The sequence below is a fragment of the Urocitellus parryii genome, chromosome 6 (assembly GCF_045843805.1).
Source record: "Urocitellus parryii isolate mUroPar1 chromosome 6, mUroPar1.hap1, whole genome shotgun sequence".
NCBI lineage: Eukaryota > Metazoa > Chordata > Mammalia > Rodentia > Sciuridae > Urocitellus > Urocitellus parryii.
The window spans coordinates 28162067-28183713 of NC_135536.1; the positions used below are offsets into that span (position 1 = coordinate 28162067).

Genomic DNA, 21647 nt, shown 5'->3' on the forward strand with positions numbered 1-21647 from the left:
AAATAAATATAATTTCAAGATAGGTTGGGCTAAGTAATATAATGCCTTTTATAAAGGTACAGAGAATTCTCACGTTTTAACAGGACTTCTGGGGACGGTCTCATGGACAACATGCATTTGAGCCGAGACTTTGAAGACTAGGTAAAATTTAAAGGACAGAGATCCATCAGGAATGCATTCCAGATTTTAAAAACAGTGTGAGGGGCTGTGGCTCTGGCTCAGTGGTAGAGTGCTTGCCTAGCACGTGTGAGGCACTGGGTTCGATCCTCAGCACCTTTAACTAAACAGTGTGAACAAGCAAGAGAGAAAATACTTAAGATATAAGTGAATATCCAGTTTGGGTGGATTAAAGGGAGGGGGTGTGTGTGTGTGTGTGTGTGTGTGTGTGTGTGTGTGTAGGGAAGAGTGGAAGTAGCAAAGAGATAATGATGTCCCTAAGTTGGTTTAGGGACTTTCACACTAAGGTATTTAGACAATATCCGTTTACTGTAAAGTGACACTAAAAACTATTCTGGTGATCTGAACCCCAGAACAATATTTTAATAACCGCAGCTGTGTATACTGTGGACAACAGTGGAGGTCTTAAAATGTGTGCACCATTTTTTTGACACTCTTCCCTTCAAATAATGGAACCTAATTTGCCACTCCTAGAATGTGGGTCAGACTTAGGGACTCATTTTAGAAACTTGCTACTTTTTTTCTAGAACTGGCATTTCCCTTCTTACTGAAGTCAGTCCAAAGGTTAACTGCTGATAATCATGGGAGGGTGTGTTGGCTGAGGTTTGGTTGAATTCACAAATCAATGCTTAGGGAAAAAACAAATAGCCTATGGAGACATTTGGCTTCCTCTTTTTCTCTCAAATAATCTCTAATTTGTCATGCGACATAGGCATAAATTTGTTAAGGCTTTTGCAGATCTAAGCAGTTAATTCTAATCTCCAAGAAAGAAACTTACATCATCTAATTCTTTCTCCACTTGAACTTTTCTCTTCTGGAATTGTTTTATTGTTTTTAGCTCTGTCTGAATCATGCCAATTTCTATGGCTTTTTGATGGAACTGTCCCTCCAGCTCATTTATTTGTGTAGTATGCTTTTGTTCCTGTGTTCAAAAAAGAGGCAAATGAGTTAGGAAAAACAGACATTCCAAAGAGTTACAGTCTATTTGAAGAATTAAGCCACTACTATATCTTCTTTGAGGAAATGCCCCACTTTAATTTTTGTATTAAGTTTTAAATTTTGCATAAAATTTTAATTTCTGTAAAATAACTGCCTTGAATAAGAAAAAAATTATGAAAAATTTTCTATCAGGTTGGTCTTCTATGAAAGAAAGAAAATGCAGATATTTATTTTAAAAAGGGCATAAGAAAATAAAAAACAAAAATAAAAACCTCCCAAAATTTAAAATTCAAAAGGGGCATAAGGAAACTAGGAATGTATCTCAGCTGTAGAGTACTTGCCTCCCATGCACGAGGCTGTAAATTTGATCTCAGCACTGGGAGTATAATATATCCCTAAACCTAAATTAAAATCAGTCAGCTAAGATTAAAAAAAAATTTAAAAAGAAAAAAAATTAGTTAAGAATCAAAGGGAGGATATATATATATATATATATATATATATATATATATATATATCCCTAATAAAAGAAAACAGTAGAAGGAGAAAGCAGAATGGAAAGGAAGGAAGAAAAGGAGAAAGAGGAAAACAGGACAAGGAATAAAATAAAGGAGGGAGAAAAAGGAAGAAAAAATGAGGAAAATGAACAAAAAAATATTAAAAGAAATGCAAATGGTCCTCAAACATTAAAAAAAAAAAATCAGCCAGGCACAGTAGTATATGCTTGTAATCCAGCTACTCTGGAGGCTTAGGCAAGAGAATCACAAGTTTGGGCTGGGGATGTGGCTCAAGCGGTAGCTCGCTTGCCTGGCATGTGTGCGGCCCGTTAAGGATCCCGATCCTCAGCACCACATACAAACAAAGATGTTGTGTCCGCCGAAAACTAAAAAATAAATACTAAAATTCTCTCTCTCTTTAAAAAAAAAAAAAAGAATCACAAGTTCAAGGCCACCCTTTTTCAAAAAAAAAAAAATTAAAAGCGCTGGGGATGTAGCTTAATGGTAAAGCACCTGTAGGTTCAAATCCTCAAAATAAATAAATATATATATGTAACTATGCATACACATGTACTTATGTGAAAAAATATATATGAAGAAATGCTCAAAACATCCCCCAAAAAGAGAAATACATAGTTTCTTTTTAGTTGTAGATGAACACAATATCTTTATTTTTATTTACTTATTTTTACATGGTGCTGAGGATCGAACCCAGGGCCTCACGTGTGCAAGGCAAGTGCTCTACCACTGAGCTACAAACCCAGCCCCAATATATAGTTTCTTATCTATCACACTGGCAAAAATTTTGATATTAGATTCTATTGGTCAAGCTCTGAAGAAAGAGGAAATCTCATATATAGTTATGGCATTACAAAATAGCACAATACATATACAGGGAAATTTTCTAATTTCTAGAAAATCAGATATTTTCTTTGACCTTATAAAACTACTTCCAGGAGTCTATGCCAAAGATGCAGTAGCATGTGAAAAAAATAAATATACTAGTCTTTACTGGAACACCATGGTATAATAGCAACCCAACTATCTATCAAAAAGAGCACTTCTATGGACTGAATGTTTGTGTCCCCACCAATATACTAATTCTGTAATCGCCAGTGTGATGGTATTTGGAGGCATGTGTTTTGGAAGGTAATTAGGTTTAGATGTGGAAAAGAAGGTGAAGCTTTTATGATAGAATCAGTGCATTTATTATTTGGGGGGAACTGGGGATTGAACCCAGGAGCCCTTTACCACTGAGCTACATCCCCAACCCTTTATTTATTTATCTATCTATCTGTCTATCTATCTATCTCTCTTTCAAGAGAGGTCTCGCTTAAGTGCCAAGGTTGGCCTCGAACATTCAATCCTCTTGCCTTAGCCTCCATAGTAGCTGGGATTACAGGTGTGTGCCACTGTGCCCAGTGGGGTCAATCCCTTTATGAAGAGATAAAGCACCTAGAGCTAGCTTTCTTTCTATATGAGAATACGGGAAAAAAAGGCAGTTGTCTGTGAACGGAGAGAAGGATCCTCACCAAGAATCTAACCATGTTGGCATTCTGACCTCAGACTTTAGGCCTCCCAAAATGTGACAAACAAATGTTAGTTGTTTAAGCTAACAAAAGCTTAAGCTCTCTCTTAGGGAGACCCTGTCTAAAAAAAAAAAAAAAAAAAAAAAAAAAAAAGGGACTGGAGTCTGGAGTTATATCTCAATGGTAAAGTGCTTTTGGGTTCTAGCCCCAGCACAAAAACAAACAAAGAAACACAAAAGCAACTTCTGGACTAGGGGTGTACTCAGTCTACGGTATTCTGTCATAACAGTCCATACTGACCAAAACAAGGACCATTTTAGAAAACACTTCATATTACCATGACCTCCAAAAAATACTATTGAGTAATCTGGATGTGGAGGCCCATGCCTGTAATCCTATTGACTCAGGAGACTAAGGAAGGAAGATGGAAAAGATCAAGGCCAGCTTGAACCTAGACCCTGTTTCAAAATAAAAAATGAAAAGGACTGGGATGTAGCTGACTGGTAAAGTGCTCCTGGGTTATAAAATAAAATACTGTTATATGAGAAAAGAAAGGTGCTGGTCTAGGTATACTGTATGCTACCTTTTACCTTGTGTTAAAACTTATTACAAAATATACATTTTTAAAATGAAAGGATATACCTATAATAAATAAAATGGTTACCTACAGGGAGAGAGAGAATAATGTAGAAAAGACGTGGATAGAGGTTACATTTCTCAGTATATATGTCAGTCTTGATTTTGGAACCATGTAAATAACTACAATAATTACAAAATTTTACATGCAAAATAAAAATTTTTAAAAAGCAAATTCTAGCTGGGCATAGTGATCCATGCCTGCAATCCCAGTGACTTGGGGGCAGAGGCAGAAGGATTACAAATTTGAAGCCAGCCTCAGGAACTTAGGGAGACCCTATCTCAAAAAAAAAAAAAAAAAAAAAAAAAAAAGGACTGGGGATGCATCTTAGTGGTAAAGTGCCTTTGGGTTCTGGCCCCAGCACAAAAACAAAGAAACACAAAAGCAACTTCTGGACTAGGGGTGTAGCTTAGTGGGTTCAGTCCCCAATGCCAAAAAAAAAAAAAGCAACCTCTAAAACTCAAAAGCAGGCAGGCACTTGCCTGTAATCCCTATGACTCACAAGCAGGAGGATTACAAATACAAGGCCAGCCTCAGCAAATTAGAAAGGCCCTAAGCAGACCCTGTCTCAAAAATAAAAAATAAAAGGGACTGGGAATACAGCTCAGTGGTGCACCCCTGGGGGTTCAATCCCCAGTTTAAAAAAAAAATTGAAAGTAAAATCTATTGTTGAGTTGGTGGCATACCATAAAGAAAGGAACTTCACATAGTTTTTAAACCTTGCAATTTTGGTCATGCATTTTTATTGGTATATATCCTACAGAGAAAATGCCACCCCTAAAATCTAAAACTGGTTCCAATAATCTATTGTTGGTGGTAGCATAAATATTCTGAGATTGTAAATGCATTAAGTTCTAAGCAATGTGGTAATTATGCTGACATCATTAAAAAGCAGGACTTTGGGGCTGGGGATGTGGCTCAAGCGGTAGCGCGCTCGCCTGGCATGCGTGCGGCCTGGGTTCGATCCTCAGCACCACATTCAAACAAAGACGTTGTGTCCGCCGAAAACTAAAAAATAAATATTAAAAAAAATTTTCTCTCTGACTCTCTCTTTAAAAAGAAAAAAAAAGCAGGGCTTTGGCAAGGGAGAAACGAGATGCAGGTAAAGTTAAGTAAAAATCCTATATTCCTGCAACTGAACGGAAAATATTAGTAAGGGCTAATATGTATTTCTTAGCTTGTCTACTGAAAAGCACCAGGAGCAATACAAGTAGGATCAGTAAGCACCCCTAATACCAGATAATTTTCTAAGTTTTCTACAATAAAAATTTCATAATATGTTGTTATTGTTGTAATTATTATTATCATTGGTGCTAGGAATTGAATCCAAGGGTTCTTAACCACATCCCCAGCCTTTTTTTAATGTTTTATTTTGAGACAGGGTCTCTCTAAGTCCTTAGGGCCTCACTAAGTTGCTGAGGTTGATCTCACACTTGAAATTCTCCTACCCCAGCCTCTGGAATTATAGGTATATGCTTCCATACCTTGCCTATAATATGTTCTTTTTGAGTTTAAGTATGTAGGCTTTAAACTTTTCCACTTATCAGGTCTTAAATATCTGAGCTCACTAAAAACCTGACTACCTAGCAAATGAAGTATTAGTATATATAAATACTCACTAATTTTTCCTTCTCCTCTTGAGCTTTTTCTTTCGTCTCAGCCAGTTGTTGTTTTAGCTTTTCAATCTGAGAAAGATGAAAATACAAAGTCAGGAAGATGTTAAAATTGTTCTGTAGTCTACTTTCACTCACATATTTTAGTATTTTACATAATATTAAGACCAGTGGGGTAGGAGAGGTAGTAAAGCAGAAAGAGGAGAACGGGACAGGAGTTTTCCCATATCCTTAATCTGTTATTGGCAATCTCCAAAACCAAGCTATCATCAGAGAATTACCTAGGTGATTTTTTTTTTAATGCGTGGTTAAAAAACACACCATTAAATTCACAGTCTTCACCATTTTCAGTGCACAGTTCAGTAGTTTTAAATACATTTACATTGTTGTACAAAATATCTCAAACTTTTCAATCTTGCAAAATTAAAACTCTATACCCATTAAGCACTAATGCTCCCTTCCCTTTCCCCACAGCCCTTGGCAACCTCATTATACTTTGTTTTTACAATTAAAAAAAAATTTTTTTTTAGTTGTTGATGGACATTTATTTTATTTATTTATATGTAGTACTGAGAATTGAACCCAGTGCTTCACACATGCTAGGCAAGTGCTCTACCACTGAGCAATAATCCCAATCCCTCGTTTTTTGATTGCTTTATATACTTCAAATGAGAGGAACCAAATAGTATTTGACCTCTTGTGATTGGCTTATTTGATTTAGCATAATGTCCTTGAGGTTCACCATGTTGAAGCATATGACAGGATTTCCTTTTTCAGATTGCATAATATTCCATGGTATGTGTACACCTCTCTTTGCCGCAGTCCAGCTGCAGCAAACTAATGGGGGGGGCGGGGTGACAAGCAACTTGTGTACATTGATACAGCAGGAGTGGGAGCCGTTTATTGTAGGACAGGAGGGGTATTTATACATTCCACACAGCTTATCTAATTAACATAAACCAGATATAGCAGTCAACCAATAAGGAATCTCCACACTTAATGGCTCGCTGGCGTTACTTCATAAACCACTCCCTTTGGCAAAATGCCAGGCGCCATCCTGACTTGTTTACAGACTCTAACATCTCTTTTTCTTTCTTTCTTCTTATGGTACTAAAGATTGAACCCAGGGTACTCTACTGTTAAGCTATATCCCCAGCCCTTTTGAAATTTTATTTTGAGACAGGGTCTCATTAAATTGCCCAGGCTGTCCTCAATTGTAATCCTCCTGCCTCAGCCTCTCAAGTAGCTGGGATTACAGGCATGTGCTACCATGTCTGACCTATATCAGTATTTTTGAAGAACACTGCACAAGGTTGGGCTTTTCTGATGTCTCCTTATGGGCTACTATGTATTTAGGAAATGCATATTCTACCTAAGTGATAATATATCCTTTTTAGTACATCCCATCCTGAGGTGAATGACGTTAATACAATCAGTTGAATAAGATTATGTCTGCCAGTTTTCTCCATTTAAAAATTATGGTTTTCCTTTTATAATTATTAAGAAATTTGTGGAAACATATTTTGAGACTATGCAAATAGTGTCCTCCTCATCAAACTTTCACCTACTAGTTCTAGCATCCATAGATAATTCTCGTTTTTTAAATTGGATATTAAATGCTAGCCACCATTCTAAGTTCTTTTAACAGATTATTTTAATTAATCCTCCCAATAACCCTACTGTATTAGTTTAGCAAACTATGGTAGCAGGTACCATAACAAAATATCACAAAATAGGTTATTTAAACAACATGAATTTATTTTTCAAAGTTCTGGATGTTGGAGGTCCAAGATGAAAGTGTTGGCAGGTTGGTTTTCCCATGGCCGCTCTCCTTGGTTTACCTATGGCTGCCCTCTCTGTGTTGTCCTAACACAGCCTTTATTCTGAGCACTCACATAACTGGGGTATCTTTTTGTGTTCAGTTGCCTCTTAGAAGGATTGAATTAGGGCCAACTTTATAGGTCCGCTGATAATTCTTGACTGATTCCAAATAGTGATTTTTCTAGCTTCATCACTCCTTAGAAATGTATTAATTGGCATTCTATGTAAGAAAAAATTTCCCCTCTCCTTTATTTACTTGGTTGTTTGGTGTTTTTTGTTTTTGTTATGCAGTTCTGTGGAATCAAACTCAAGGCTTTGAACATGCTAGGCAAGTATTCTACCATTAAGCTATATTCCCACCCCATTATTATTTATTTAAAATTTCATTTTTGGTGGTGCTAAAGATCTAACCCAGAGCCTCACAGATGCTAAGCAAGCACTCTACCACTGAGCTACATCCCTAGGCCCCTCCCTTATTTATTAATGTATGTATAATTAATAGTGTAGACTTAGGATTCTTTTTTTTATTCAATAAGTTACAATCTATTATTGCCAATGTTTGTTTTGGTTGTCTCAGATTTAGTCAATTGTAGTCTCTTCAAGCTAGCCTTTGTGTACTTTAACATTTACTCACTTTCTGGCACAATAAGATATTCCAGGGTTATCTTTTACATCCTACCTAAATCCTGGAATCAATAGTTTTTTCTAATTAGTTCCAGGTGCTTCTCTGGGAATGCTGGTCCATTTCAGTGGGGAACCTAAGTAGCTTTTTAAACTAAAGATTCATTGATATGGTTATAGAATCAGAGGATTTAGAAGTAATATATTATAAAATATTATCTTAGAGCAGCTTAAGAAAAATCTAGAAATTTAAAAAATATATTGGAACAGTCCCAAGTCACATAGAACAGGTGTGACACTTAATAAGATTACTTTATGATTGATTCAACAAATCCTCAAATACAAAAACCCAGTCTTTGAGAAAATCTCCTAGTTTTGTTCAAGACAAAATTGTTTTCAAAACACATTTCATAAGAAAAATTTCATTTCTAATATTTCTATAATTAATGTGAAGTAATACTATAAAGAGTTTCAGAAAATAACACATTTATAGAATACTGAAAAATAGATAATAATTAACTATGGAAGAAGCCAGATACACCTACAGCCCTAACTACGTGGGAGGCTGAGGCAGGAGGATTACTTGAGCCAAGGAGTTCAAGGTCAGTGCCTGGGCAACATAGTGAGACCTCATCTTAAAAACAAAAAAATGGAAACTATGGGAGAGCTAATTAACTGATATTTATTTAATCTGATTTTTTTCTTCTTCCCAATATACTTTCTTTGTTTTTATTATTGTTATTCTTGTTTTGGGGGATTGAACCCAGGGCCTGGGGCATGCTAAGCATGTGCTCTACCATTCAGTTAAATCCCCAGCCCCAGTTTCTTTGGTTTTAATGGGAACCCATGATTGTAAGAAACCACATTTGCTACAGCAAGATGCTGGCCTCTGATATACAGAGGCAGATCTCAATCTGAAAATACAAGTAAGTGATACTGATAAATACAAACCAATACTAATTAACTAAAGTAGGATGCAGAGTGTCTATTAATTAATTTCAAAAACTATTTGTATGGCTGATTAAAAAACTTACTTTAGATTAATATTTTATAGGGGGACAATGTATATAACACCTACTATTCAAAAAGTAATTTTTAAAACAGAAATTGTCTGAGAATGTAAAAAAATGCATAAAAAATTAGACTTTAATAAAATACATAAAATCCATATAAATGTTCAGTTGTTTGACTTCTCTAATGTACTTTCAATATCATCTTGAATTTAGTTGTTATTGCTATTAACTTTTTAAAAACATCAGTACATTCATAACAATTCAAAGTATTAGTATATTCATACATAGCAAAAAAGAATGTACTGAATGGCTACTATGTGCTAGGCCCTGTTGCTCAGGTGATATAATCCTTAACAACAACAAGAGGCCCCAAGTTGTCTTCTTCTGTGAGGTTTCATTCTATTTAGGAAAAGGGACAATAGACAAATATGTAAGTGACATGCATTATTAATAGATGGAAAGTAATAAATGTCACAAAGAAAAAGAAGTAATAAGATTAGAGAATGCTGGAATAGGGTTGGTTTTAATATTTATACAGGGAGATAAGATGTCTTATCACTGAAATGGTGGCATTTGAAAAACTATGGAATTATACGTGAATTTGTATGTCATCCTTATATAGCCAGCCTTGCTCTACTTCACTCTGGTTTATTTATGTGTACTGAAACAAAAACATAAACAATAAAAAATAGTGAAGGGGCTGAGGGTATAGCTCACTTGTAGAGTACTTGCCTAGCATGTGTAAGGCCCTGGGTTCAGTTAATCCCCAGTGTGTGTGCAAAATGGATGAAGGAACATATAAAAGATGTCCAAGTTGAATAGTTGTAAGGAAAATACAAATTACAACAACAATGATAGAATAATTTACACTCATAAGATTGGCAACAACTATTAAATACAATACCAAGGGTTGAGTCATATGTGGGTAATACATCATTTGTGACAATATAAATTGGTATAACACCTCTGGAGCTCAGATTTAATAATCCTTTGTGGGGGCTGGAGGTGTAGCTCAGTGGTAAAGCATTTACCTAGCATGCACAAGGCCCTGGGTAAAATAATTTTTCATGTGTGGTACTGGGGGTTGAACCGAGAATTCTCCCTCTGAGCTTTATTCCAATCCTTTTTTTTTTTTTTTTTTTTTGTACCAGGGATTGAATTCAGGAGGGCTTAACCACTGAGATACATCCCTAGCCCTTTTTATTTATTTACTTATTTTAAGATTTATTTTTTTAGTTATAGTTGGACACAATACCTTTTATTTATTTTTATGTGGCGCTGAGGATCAAACCCTCGCACGTGCTAGTCAAGCGCTCAAACACTGAGCTACAACCCCAGCCCTTATTTTTTATTTAGAGACACAGTCTCAGTAAATTGCTTAGGGCCTTGATAAATTGATGAAGCTGGCCTTGAATTTGCAATTCTCCTGCCTTAGCTTCTTCAGACCCTGAGGTTACAGGGGTGTGCCACCACACCAGGCTTTTTTTTTTAGTTGTTGAATCTTTATTTTTATTTATTTGTCTCAGGCATGCTAGGCAAGTGTGTTACCACTGAGCCACAACCCCAGTCCCACCCATCAGGCTTTTTAAAAAAATTTTTGAGACCAAGTCTTGCTAAATTGCCTAAATGGGCCTTAATCTTGTGAACCTCCTACCTTAAGCCTAAAATTGCTGGGATTACAGGTGTTATGCCAGATTCGTGAGACCCCAATAGACCTCCAGGAGCCGAATCTGATGCAAGCACACAAGAGTCTTTATTGCAAGCTGGAGCCTGGACTCACAACCGTTCCCGACGCAGCGGTCCCAGGGAGTGAGTCCTGGTCCTTTGTTCAGTGAGATTTTATAGGTTTTTTTGGGGGGGGATACTCTATGCTTCACAACACCGCACAGCAAATCATTCCATACCGCGGGAAAATCAAACAACACTTAACATTGATTAGCACATTCAATGGCGGGAACAAGTTGGTTAGGGGTGATTGGCTAGTACAAGAAGGGGGTTCCTTTGAACTGATTGGTTTAGGCCATGAGGGGTGTACGTGCTAAACTACATGGTTTCCCAACATGTTATCAACCACCATAAACTACTTGGGGGTCATCTGGCATCCCAGGTATTTTCCCTGTCTTATGCTGATTGGAGGTTGCTAGGGGGTTGCCATGGGTCCTCACCTAGCCTAACTGAGTCAGGGACACCTGGCACAGCAGACCTCTCCTGTTATTTACAAACAACTCAGCGGGGTGGGTTATGTATTTAGGAGTGTTCTGTGGGTTTTTCCAAGGACAAGGGTCACGCCACCTTCCTTAGGACAGGACTTGAGGTAGAAGCTGCTGTTATTTATTTTTTTAAAATGGAGTCACATTAGTTTCTCACAGGTTTGTGCCATGGCATCTGGCTCACAAAATTAAAAAACTCTTGTGAAATTGAAGCTGAGTTTACCCCATAATTTAAAATCTTACTTCCTGGTATCTAGTCTAAAGAATCCCCCACATGTGGTCTCAGGCAGACATATACAGGAATGTTCATTGTAACAGTGATGTTTATTGTAACAGTGAAAAAAATGGGGGATAAACTTAAATCTTGGTTTATTTAATAGTATATTATAAAGCAGTTAAAATGAATGAAAAAATAGAATATACCTATTAATAAATTTTAAGAAAATAAACTGAATCATGTGATTTTTGTGAATATATCACAATAACAATGTTGAGTAAAAAAACAAAAACAAAAACAAGATGCTGAGTCAGGCTTGGTGGCATGCAACTATAGTCCTAGATACTGAGGAGGCTGGGGCAGGAGGAGCCTGGAGTTTACCACCAGCCTGGGCAACACAGCAAGAACTGTCTCAAAAAGTTGCAAAAGATCTGTACAATATGATACTATTTATATACATTTTAATGACTATGGAATGTCCTATTTATCAGTATGCATACACAAATAGAAAAACTACAAATATTATGTAAAGGAAGCTTACATCCTCAACATAGTGGAAATTTCCTTGGGTTTCCAAGCAGTTTATAGAGGCAGAAAGAAAATTTGTAGTTACACCTAAATTCCACCTTTAATGCCTACTAGCTCTGTGACTTGGGCAACTTACCTGTCCTGAGAGCCAATTTCTTTGTCTATATAATGGACATAACAATATTTTGGCTACATGTGGTTATTAAAAGAATTAAAGGAGATAATTAGTAGCCAGCATAGTGCCTGGCACAAAATAGTGGCTCCATAATCTTAATTCTCTCCCTTTTTCTTTCAGATCTAAAATGATAGCTTTACTGTCAACACTTCAATAAAGTATAATAAGATAAAAGATTCAAGTGGCAGAGAGAGAGAGAGAGAGAGAGAGAGAGAGAGAGAGAGAGAGAGAGATTTGCTGGGTTTATAATCTATCATGGATTATCAGTGAATTTTAGCAAATCAATAAAACTAAATATCAGCATCAAAACACAGAGATCATATTGGGTGTGGTGTTGTATGCCTGTAATCCCAGCTACTTGGAAGGCAGGAGGATGGCAATCAAGGTCAGCCTGGGCAACTTAGTGAGACCCTCTCCCAAAATAAAATTTACAAAGGGTTGGGGATGTGGCCAAAAGTAAAATGGTCTTGTGTTCCATTCTCCAGTGCAAAATGAAGTGTTCATAATGCTCCCTTGTGGTTATCACTTTCTATTTGTTTGAGACAAGAAAACAAGGGACAAGAATTCAAAATAAATATCAATAACAGTAAAACCACTCTGAAAAAGTTTTGTTTCAAAGAGAGTTAAGAGCTCACTGTAAAGAAGAAATACAATTGATCAAAAAATATATGAAAAAATGTTCAACATCTCTAGCAATTAGAGAAATCCAAATCAAAACTACACTGAGATTCTATCTCATTCTAGTCAGAATGGCAATCATCAAGAATACAAGCAACAATAAATGTTGGTGAGGATGTGGGGTAAAAGGTACACTCATACATTGCTGGTGGGACTGCAAGTTGGTGAAACCACTGTGGAAAGCAGTATGAAGATTCCCAAGAAAACTTAGGATGGAACCACCATTTGACCCAGTCATCCCACTTTGGTTTATACCCAAAGGACTTAAATTCAGCATACTACAATGATACAGCCACATCAATGTTTATAGCAGCTCAATTTACTATAGCTAAACTATGGAACCAACCAAGGTGCCCTTCATCAAATGAATGGATAAAGAAATTGTGGTATATATACACAATGGAATATTAATGAGCCTTAAAGAAGAATGAAATTATGACATTTGCCAGTAAATGGATGGAACTGGAGAATATTATGCTAAGCAAAATAAGCCAATCCCAAAGAACCAAAGGCAGAATATTTTCTTGATATGTGGATGCTAATTCACAATAAGAAGTGGGGGAAGAATAGAGGTATTTTGGACTAGACGGAAGGGAGTGAAGGAAGGGGAGGGGGTATGGGGGTAGCAATGATAGTAGAATAAATTGGACATTACCCTATGTGTATATGCGTACATGACCTGTGTAGCTCTACATCATGTACAACCAAATGAGAAGTTATACTCCATTTATATATGATGTATCAAAATGTACTGCATTATACACCTAATTAGAACAAATTTAGAAATATTAAAATATATTTTTGATGCTTAGATCATAAGAGCTCCTTTTCTCCAGAATGGAATTGAGATCCTAATGAAATGGCTTCATGCAGAGTTCTACCTGCTTTCTTTCCTCCTTCTGCTGTCCTAAAACAGAGTGTTCTCCTTCAGGGAACCTGGCTTCATAGCACCATCTTTGAAGAAACCAAGCCCCCACTGGAAAGCCATACCAATTAGCATCTGGATCTTGAACTCCAGCCTCCAAAAAGTGAAAGAAATAATTTTCTGTTCTTTATAAACTCTTAAGAGTTTGTTATAGCATCACAAAAAATAGATGATTAGGAAATGTTTATATGTGTAAGAGGAGATGGGTTTCCTACAAATAAAAATATAATTTTCCGACTAAAATATATATATATATATATATATTTAAAAAGCTCACTGTAATGTCTTAACAATGTACAATTTCAAAATATTGAAATCCTTGAAACATATAATCACAGAGGTATTATATGAAGCTCAGGAGGCTTTCTATCTACCTACCATATTATCTTTTTCCTGATCCTGCTTCTTCAGGTAGCTTAATATGGACATGGTGTCTTTTTCCATTTTGTACTGCAGTTTCTTTAAGTCCTCATTACTTTTGGCCAGTCTCCGAGAAGTATCACGATACTCAATCCTAGAGAGTTCAGTGATTTCTAGCCTGGCCTCCCAAAGAGAGGCATTGGCCTTGGCTTGTTCCACCACAGTATCTTCTGGTCTTATCATCTTCCTGTATAGGAAGAGAACATTAAAAGTATATAACTATTTCTCTACTATATTAGTATTCTCTTTTGTTTGACACTGTATATATATACAAGCAAATACTGTTGAATGAATGAAATATATTTAATTGGGCTAGGGCTGCAGCTCAGCGGCAGAGTGCTTGCCTAGAATGTGTGAGGTACTGTGTTTGATCCTTAGCATCACATTAAAAAAAAAGGCATTCTGTTCATCTACAACTGCAATATATATATATATATATATATATATATATATATATATATATATATTATACACACACACACACACACACTTATTTTCACTTGAGAATTAAGAGGTACCTCTTTCTAGAAGAGTGTTTTGGAACATAATTCTTAAAGACTAGAAGGAAAGTCAAATTGATTTCATAAAGCTTCTACAACTTTTCATTTTTCTTTTAATTTTCTCATATTTGAATTTTCTTGTAATTCACTTGGCTGTGAACTTTGGTTCTTACTACTTTGTTACTTTTCTTCTAAGGACACATTTGTAGCATGCCCTAGTGGGGGGGGGGTGTTGTTTTGGGTTTTTACTTTTGTTGTTTTGGCTGGGCCTTGAACAAAAGATCAAATGACTTGGGCAAGAATGTTAAATATTCTACAAGTTGGTACCACAGTGCACCAGGGTTTAAAAATGCCTGAGATACAAACCACAATCATGTATATACAAAGGTGAAGAGGATTTTTTTTAAATAAAGACTGAGTTTATAGGCCTTCCCTGGATTTGATCCCCAGCTCTTCCAAGATGAATGAATGAATGAATGGATGAATGAATTTAAAGATTAACACAATAAAAGGAGAGATTTTTAAAATATTTATTGTATGAGTATTAACAAAACACTGTCCCTTTTTACATGGTAGGCATATATAAATATATTGATAATATATAAAAAGCTTCACCTATATTTAAATTCTAAACATTCTCACACACATGAGTGGACTTTTCTATACTGTCACCTCCATTATACATTCTTCAACTCTTGGTCCTCAGTACCTTTTCGCCTCTACCTTTTGTTCTCTTCAAATTAAGGCCAGTTCCATCTCCAACCCCCTACACCAGGCTGTTACAGCTGTTGATCTCTCTTTTCAGCATTAGGGATAGACTGCCTTGCTACAATCATCTACTTGCTCCCAGAAGGTACCATAGTATTGGTGTAAGAAATTAGATACTTCTAAAATAGATACCCCAAACACTGACTGAAGAAAGAAAGCAGGGTTTCTCAAACTATGGGCAGCCGAATATCCATGAAAAAAAAGGTCTGTTATTCTCAATGTTCCTAAATTTTTTGCATGTGTACTGCAGACATATGGCCAAAACCTGAAAACAAATGATAGTGAATACCAGATGTGATAAGGCCTTGGCATTTTTAAAAAGTGCTAAACTCTGAAGTTTTGTTAAAAACAAAACACAAAAATACCCTGTAGAAGAACACTTACATTAATACAAAGGGGGAAAAAAGCTACAAATAATTGGCTATCACAAAATGACAGTACTAGTTAACTATCTATAGATGATGGGATTACGGGTGATTTTTTTTTTTTTTTAAAGAGAGAGAGAGAAAGAATTTTTTTAATATTCATTTTTTAGTTTTCGGCAGACACATCTTTGTTTGTATGTGGTGCTGAGGATCAAACCCCGGCCGCACGCAAGACAGGGAAGCGCGCTACCTCTTGAGCCACATCATCCCCAGCCCATGGGTGATTTTTAATTAATTAATTAATTAATTAATTTATTTTTTGAGAGAGAGAGAGAGAGAGAGAGAGAGAGTGAGTTTTATTTATTTTTTAGTTCTCGGCGGACACAACATCTTTGTTGGTATGTGGTGCTGAGGATTGAACCTGGGCCCCACGCATGCCAGGCGAGTGCGCTACCGCATCTCCAGCCCCCATGGGTGATTTTTAAAAAAAAAAATATTTGTTATAGTTGTAGATGAACAGCATGCCTTTATTTTGTTTACTTTTTTTTTTTCTTTTTTTTTTTTAAAGAGAGAGAGAGAGAGAATTTTTAATATTTATTTTTTAGTTCTCGGCGGACACAACATCTTTGTTTCTGTGTGGTGCTGAGGATCGAACCCGGGCCGCACGCATGCCAGGCGAGCGCGCTACCGCTTGAGCCACATCCCCAGCCCATATTTTGTTTACTTTTTAAATGCAGTGCCTCACATCTACTAGGCGAGTATTCAGCGACTGAGCCCCAACTGGAGCCCTGATTTTTTTTTCTCTTGTTTTCTCCACTCCCCTCCATGTTTTCCAAATTGTCTGTAGTAAACATGAGTTACTCTCTTAAACAAATTCTTTTTTATATATTTATTTTATTTTTATCACCCTGGAATTTTGGAATCCTGGGCCTCACTCATGCCATCTATGCACTCTACCACTGAGCTACATTTCCGCCCAAACAAGTTACTCCATAAACATCACAAATTTGGGTATTCCTGTGGTCCCATATATGGTGGGACACCACGTAAAACTCTAGTATGTTTAGAAGCCACAGAGGTCACTCAATAGGCCTGGTGGCAATCTAGCAGCAACTTCAAGCTTGGAAGGGTTTAGTGCTTAGAGCGTTCGTTACCCGCCTCTCATCAGTTTTGGGATATCTAAACAGTTACCCAAACTGGTCAAATGCTTAGGTTCTTCCTCGAACCAATCGGGATTCCTGAAAAGGCACAAGGAATTACTTTGACCACTCAGACCAGAACATCTTCCAGATGTTCAAAATCATCTTAGTCGTCTAGCAGAGATCTCTCAGGCTGGGGCTAAGCTAGAAGCAACAGTAGGCGCTGTCCTTAGAAGCCTGGAGAGCCAGAGCGGGATGCACCCGCCAGTGGGCGGCAGCCTGGGAGCCAGTTCCAAATCCCCTGAGGGCACCCAGGGAGAGGGGACTCCAGGGCGGCTGCTCCTTACTTAGAGTCTTTGTCTTTGCCTTTGCCCTTGCCCAGCCCTTTCCGTTTGTCCTTTTTCTTCGGAGGCATCTTGGCTTCTCCAGGAGCTCAGCCTCGTCGTTGCCTGTCCGGGCCTCCCGGGCCGGTTCGGTCTCCAAGGAAACCAGCACGCGGAGAGGGTAACGTCCAGAAGGCAGTTGCCGGCGCGCGAAGAGCGCACGCGCCGTGACGTGGCCGCGCCGCGGCCGCGCGAGGAGGCGGGGCGGAGATCGCGCCGAGGGCGGCGGGCGGCCGCGCCAGGGCGGCGCGCGCGGTGAGTGTGCGTGTGGCGGCGGCGGCGCCTGCTCCGGGTTCGGGCTGAGTTCTGGGCACGGCCGGCGGCAGCGCTGGACGGTGGCACGGAATCCTATGGGCCGGGCGTCTTGGGCGTCGCGGCGGTTGGGGCGCCCTCGCCTCTAGAGGCTTGGTCCCGTCGGGTCTGTCCGCCCTGCCGCAGTAGCCCGAGTGGTGGCTGCGGTTTAGCAGTTTTCCTTCTCGCCAACCTTCTACGCCGCAGCCTGCGCGACCATGGCTGCTTTGCCCTCGACCTTGCTGCTCCTCAGCTACTCTTGCAATCTTTCTCCGTTTCCTGGCTTCTAACTTGCAGGTTCCTTAGGGGACGGCGCACTAGCGGACGTCCCAGGCCAAACGTTTCTGAGAGGCAATCGAGGACTTTTCCTAGGGCAGTGGCGAGGCTGTCATCTTCCGCAGGACAGAGCGTCCGGGTGCCGTGGAGTGGGGTCGCCAGGCGGATCCTGGGCTCCCTGGGTCCTGTGTGGCCCATGCCGCCCGCCCAGGACCATTAGCCAATACCTCCTTCGTTCGAAGTCTCTTTTTCTGCAAGTTGCATAAAGTTGAAAGCTCTTGCTTCACCCCCACCCCGCCCCCAAATCTTGACTACACCTCGGAAAGGAGGTGTACTCGAAAGGACTCTCATTTGTCAGGGGAGGAGCTCTACAATTATACCTTCATTCAGTGAGAGAGAGTCAGTGAGTCATTAAGGAAGATGGGTATTCTGGCTTCCAGTTTCGTGGTTAAGGCTTGAGGTTGAAGCTTTGCTCCGCGGTATTCTCTATTTCAAATTATATTTCGAATTTCTTTAAAACGTCATTGTAGATCCTTCTCCATTTCCCCAGGAGAAATGAATCCTATACCCCTTCTTGAGGTCTTTGATAATCCCCTTCCCTTATTTTTTTCACTTAACGTAGTTTTTATTTCTCAATTCTGTGATTAGAGGAAACTCGCCGGTTTGGTAAGGAGCCCTGAAAACCTTAGACCTGGCATCTGCTAGCATGATTATGCCTTGTTCTCACCGTTTCTGGTGCATTTTGACCTCTATTTCTCATGGGTCCATGAGTAAAATTACAGTACATTGAAGGGTTACCTCTGATATGAAATCTATAAAGTCACGATTATTTTTGTGTGTCTCAAGTTCTATAAAAACAACCTATTGATAACTTGGAGAAGAAAGAGTAGGGCATCCTCTGTCATTGTCTGTATATTTAGAATTCATTCAAAAAATTATAGAAGCCCAAAACTTGCTTGAAGGTAGGCCTACAGATTCATTTGTAAACATAACAAGAGTACTTTGTAATATGTGCATAATACTTAAAGTACTTTATTGTATCACACATGTTTTTATAGGCTTTGCTTTTGTAGATAAAACTGTTGTGACTTGACTATGGCCAAGAGAAATGTCAAGATGTTTTACTCTGATAGAAGTGGTTCTAGAATCAACAGTCTTCTGAATTTCCACATTCCCTACCAAAGAACTGAGTGTTATTATTCAGTTATTGTTTAGTGAGAAACAACTGATGGTACAGATAGTACATTAGGAAGCTGCTATTTATCTGGTAGCATTTCCTTCTTCAATTGATGGTAGGCAGCTTTACTATGAAGTTTCAGGGACTATTTTACTGCATGTATTTGCTTTGTTTCACTGTTTTTCTAATGCTTTTAAACTTGGAATAAGCCACCTAGGGTTTCCTTGACATAGATTTGTAATTCTTTTTCTGCCTGATTCTTGTAGTTCCTGGTCAACATAGAAATGTGGAGTATATTGACTGAGTCTTCATGCAGACAAGATCATTATGGTCCTGGTAGGTAGACCAGGTATCTGGACACAAGGTAATATCTCTACTAGCTTACATCCATAAATGTATGTAAGATGTTTTTGGATGATAGTTTTTTGTTTTGTTTTTGTCTTGGATTCCCTATCTTTTGCCAAATTATATCAGTTTTCTTTCCCAATGATAATATTACATCAAGTGTGAAGTTGCTCAACAAGCTATGTCTAGAATTAAGAACTATAATATATCAAAATTATTATTCTGGTAGTTCCAAAACTGAGTTTACTCTATAAAGTCATCTGTGATTTTACTGTGATTTCCTTTGGAGACCAATTTCTCCTTGTAAATCATTTTTGAAATTACTTGTTAACAGATGATACTCTGTAGGTGAAAAAGACTAGATAAACAGTTTTTAATTTTGTTTTCACACAGCCTCTAGAATCCTATAATACTATACAAACTATATCTGAAGGGGGCTCATCAGTCTTTCTGAATGTCATGGGATTTACTTTCATTCTACTTCTATTGCATATACTAAAAATATATAATTTTCTTAAATGGACATATCTTAGTATATTATGATGAGTTCATAGCCCTACAGAGGCATTATAAGGAATTATTATAATAGGGTGGGGGATCAAGAATTTAATCTTATCAATTTTAGATCAATTATTAACATTCACTATTTATGTGCAAATTGAAGTGGCACAGATAATTATTAACTCCTTGCATTTTATTTGCAAAATATGCAAATTATCCATCCGAACCTTGGCATGTGATATAAATCTATTTGTCTGGAATTCAAAGTCAGTTCTATAAGAATAGTTACCCACATTTCAGACTCACTTGTATTTACTTGGATCCCTCAAGTTTCATTTATTTAAGAAGTGAGTACTCGCTCCATAAGGCTGTTTGTTAGCTTGAGGGATAAAGGGAGGCAGGACAAGAGAGGGCCTTGTCTCTCAAATTGCTCACAATCATAAGACTCCAACTAAGACATTGATCTCTGAGAATACACAATCTCTTTTGGCACCTATACACACACACTTAACAATAAACAGTGATTAATAAAGGGGAGATGGCATAGACCTCATGTGCAACAGGAATTTAGGGGCATTTTCTTAGACTGTTAGAGTCTAAGAAAGTTTACAGAGGGAGGTGGATTGAAAGGAAGAGGGAAGGCTATTTAGGAAGGTAGTAGAACAGTGGAAGTAAAATTCCTTGAGTGCTTGAGACAAGGAGTAGTTTAGTTAGGGCAGTTTAACTGTGGTTCCTGAAGCATGGTCCCCAGATCAGTAGCATCAGCATCACCTGAGGACTTGTTAGAAATGCATTTTTAGAGGCTCCATCTTAGGCCTTTCAAATCAGAAATTTTGGCAGTGAGGTCCAGCATTCTATGTATTTACAAGCCAGCCAAGGGGTGGGGTTGTAGCTCAGTGGTAGAGCACTTGCTGAGCATGTATGAGGCCCTGGGTTCAATCCCCTGCAACTTAAAAATAATAATAATCAGCCTAATAAAGCCCTCCAGGAGGTTCTGATACATGCTAAAGTCTGAGAAATCACTGGAGCAGGGTGTTCCTGTATAGAAGGAATGGGCAAAACGAATTCGGAAACGTAGGCTGGGAACTCTTTCATGAAGGACTTAGAATGTCAGGAGGAGTTTGTCTTATCCTGCACACCAAAGTCATTAACTTGGGTCTTGAGGGCTGGATTTGGCCCATAATGTGGTTTTTCTATTTTATTTATTTTAGTTGTAAATGGACACAATTCATTTATTTTATTTATTTATTTTTATGTGGTGCTGAGGATTGAACCCAATACCTCACAATGCAAGGCAAGTGTTCTACCACTGAGCTACAATACCAGGCCCCATAATGTGTTTTGTTTGATCTACATGGTGGTTTTTTGGATTTTGGGTGGAATTAGTTGTCATCAAATAAAAACCAGCAGATGTGCTTTGGATTAACTTGAAAAAAATAAGAAGACTTGACCATAAGGGGCCTATCTTCCATTATGGCAGCAATTGGTGTAACAGCAAGAAACTGCTCCTTTAGATGGGGACATGTGCTTTCCAGTTGCCACAGACTCTATCACTTCCTGTTGTTAAAACAACATACTTTTACTCGTTTGCGTTTCCTGCCTGGCCTCTGTAGATATTTGAGTTTGTAACTTCTGTTGTGGGAACTTGATGAAAGGTTTAAGGAAAGTGACATCATTTATATATTGTTAATTCATTCAACAAACATTGGTTAATTAAATATGTATGCCAGGTTGTACTGTGCTAAGTAATTAGTGTTCAAAACACCTGTCATATGGTGGTTTACCACTTAGTGGGAGAACAATGAAAACAGCATTTTAGGAACATGATGAGGTGTGCATTTGAGAACAGTAACATCTTGGTGACTGGTGTACCAGTTTAGGGACCATAACAGTTCAAGTCTA

At 38.0% G+C, this 21647-nt stretch overlaps 2 protein-coding genes across 2 annotated transcripts in view; one reads left to right on the top strand and one right to left on the bottom strand.

The window, feature by feature from the left end:
* Positions 1-17288, bottom strand: part of Bbof1 (basal body orientation factor 1) — a 35865-nt gene extending 18577 nt beyond the window's left edge. Inside the window, exons 1-4 of the mRNA XM_026402638.1 lie at positions 17120-17288; positions 13959-14187; positions 5399-5464; positions 956-1099 (exon numbers count right to left, since the gene is read on the bottom strand). Of these exons, the coding sequence (XP_026258423.1) occupies positions 956-1099; positions 5399-5464; positions 13959-14187; positions 17120-17187 (507 nt within the window). The 5' untranslated portion in view covers positions 17188-17288. The remainder of the gene's footprint in view (positions 1-955; positions 1100-5398; positions 5465-13958; positions 14188-17119) is intronic.
* A 48-nt stretch (positions 17289-17336) lies between these two features.
* Entpd5 (ectonucleoside triphosphate diphosphohydrolase 5 (inactive)) overlaps positions 17337-21647 on the top strand; it is a 39541-nt gene continuing 35230 nt past the window's right edge. Inside the window, exons 1-2 of the transcript XR_013343703.1 lie at positions 17337-17410; positions 19166-19263. The gene's annotated coding sequence lies outside the window, so the exon portion shown is untranslated. The remainder of the gene's footprint in view (positions 17411-19165; positions 19264-21647) is intronic.